This window comes from Sphaeroforma arctica (genome assembly GCF_001186125.1).
Source record: "Sphaeroforma arctica JP610 unplaced genomic scaffold supercont1.2533, whole genome shotgun sequence".
Classification (NCBI taxonomy): domain Eukaryota; class Ichthyosporea; order Ichthyophonida; genus Sphaeroforma; species Sphaeroforma arctica.
The window spans coordinates 1-2,179 of NW_014038025.1; the positions used below are offsets into that span (position 1 = coordinate 1).

The following is a 2,179-nucleotide window of genomic DNA, read 5'->3' on the forward strand; positions in this document are numbered from 1 at the left end:
GCCGTATTTCTACAAGAGTACGTTTATAATTACGTACTGCTTAAGAGTACGTTTATAACATAGAGTCTAATGTGGAGGTTACAACTCCAAACAAATTTTTGAGACTCTTCGGTACCCTGAATTTTGGCGGGTCCGAGTGATGAGTCACGATTTCAGAAATAATTAAATATTTATATACACACACCTATGGTGCACACAACCAAGAATCGGGGTCTTCCGGGACCCAAATTTTAAGTATATAAGGCATCATGAATATTGGCTCAAAATCGGATCTCTCGACGGTTCTGAGCTTATCTCATCGTCCTGAAAAAGGTGAGCTGTATGGAATTTGGATTGCAGTATTATTTCAGAAATTGGGGTTTGAAATTATGCCATATCATCAAAATGACCACTTTTCGGCCTATATGAGTCAAATGAATAAATTCATCGGATTTAGGCCCCAGATTACCATGTGTCGGGACAACAATAGTAAGAAATTATATAGGTTGCAGTGTATGGACCCGGACCCCAGTTCATGTTCTTTACGCGAAGGGCATCAGGAGCAACAGCTCAACAATACAGATTACGGCCAGGATAAGTTGGCCGCGATAGGCAACGGTTTGTTGAGATACTCTCCGTTACAAAGAACAAAGAGTGTCATCATAGCAGTCTTTTCGAGGACCCCGAGACCATATCGCGACATCCTAGAGGTCAACGAACCAAACGTAAGCATGGAAAAGCAAAAAATTGATTCAGCCAAAGTAAGTATTAGTTTCAACCACTCGCATTTTATTTTGGATTTAGAACGTTCTTGCTGCACACGCTTCATAATCAGTAGATTCTATGACTTGGTATACTTGTTTTCCAAAGTAACCAAACATATATCTTGTTCAAACCGAAACCCAACAGGATTAATAGCGATGTTGCATAAGAGCGTTGTCGCCAAATCCTGCATATGCTATCTCCACATATCTATGTACACATCAGTGATGCTAGGTTGACTGGTCTATGGAATGTACGGTGCTGCAAGCCATTTATAAAAATACTGTGACTATCACGAAACTGTTCTATTTTCAGAAGACTACGACTAAACTTTAAAATCAGAGGCGATTTTTACAGTCTAAATTCTGTTCCATGTTTCATCTATGATGATTCATTCATATTGAGTTTTTATTTTAGGGCCCAAGCCAAGGTTTTACATATATATCCAGGCCCTGATAATTTTTGAGTGTTATTCTACTTGGGTCATACAATTGCCTTTGTATATTCACGAACAGAGCAAAATGCCTACGAATATACACATACGATGACGCCATGAGAAAATTTGAGAACATCGTAGCAGAGGGGTTTCTAAGTCCGTACCTTTCCCTCTCACTAAGGGTGTTAATATAGCTATAGTTAATAGCCTAGGATGTTAGTAGTACAATTTCGTTCGGGCGTCAACCTAAAAATAAAGCTTCCCGAATTTGAGAATTTTGAATTTTTGGCGCCAAAACTGTGATAATCACTTTTGGGCCGATTTTTGAATTTGGAGAATAAGGACCGAACTTTCGGAAATTTGAGGTATGTACCTTACAAATAAAACAAAAAAAACAAAATCAAAAAGTGTTTCAATTGAAGGCTATGAAAAGAAACACTTCAATTTAGGAAGCTACATATGTGATGTCACTGATGAGATATATAAAATATATAGCCCAGGCTCCACATGTAATATATTATATATATGTAAAGTGCTATGATGAGTCAGCGAAAAACAATTAAAGCCGGATGAGTGCTAAATAAAAAATAAGTATTTCATAGCCTTCTTTTTTAATTGCGGTTACTATTTTGGATAAATTAATTACCAGTCTGCATCTTCCCATTCATTCCAACTATTTTGCCAAGTCAACAAATCCAAATACAAGATGTATAGACGGTTGCTAAGTGGAGTGAAATAGACCAAGAAATCCGGTGTGAAATAGCAGTTGAAGTTGAAAAGAACAATTCCTACGCACGCCATCAACAATACCACTGGCCTGTGTACCGAAGATTCAATTGGTGCGTGGCTTCTGCATTGCCAAAACATCAAGATCGTTTCTGCAGACACACAATGGGCACCAATTGTTATTGGCCTGTGGTCACCTCCACTTTTTCATCCAGGTACAAAATAGGAAAAACTGTGAATTTACACTGTACCTGTTCTGCTGTTCATATTAGTAAC

The 2,179-nt window shown here is 38.0% G+C and overlaps 1 protein-coding gene across 1 annotated transcript; it reads left to right on the plus strand.

Moving 5' to 3' along the window:
* Positions 1 to 449: 449 nt before the first annotated feature.
* On the plus strand, positions 450 to 730 carry SARC_12724 (hypothetical protein; the record flags this gene model as incomplete). Its single annotated transcript, XM_014293164.1, has 2 exons — positions 450 to 597; positions 633 to 730. The coding sequence occupies 2 exons, from the start codon at positions 450 to 452 to the stop codon at positions 728 to 730; spliced, it is 246 nt and encodes an 81-aa protein (XP_014148639.1).
* Between the last annotated feature and the right edge of the window lie 1,449 nt (positions 731 to 2,179).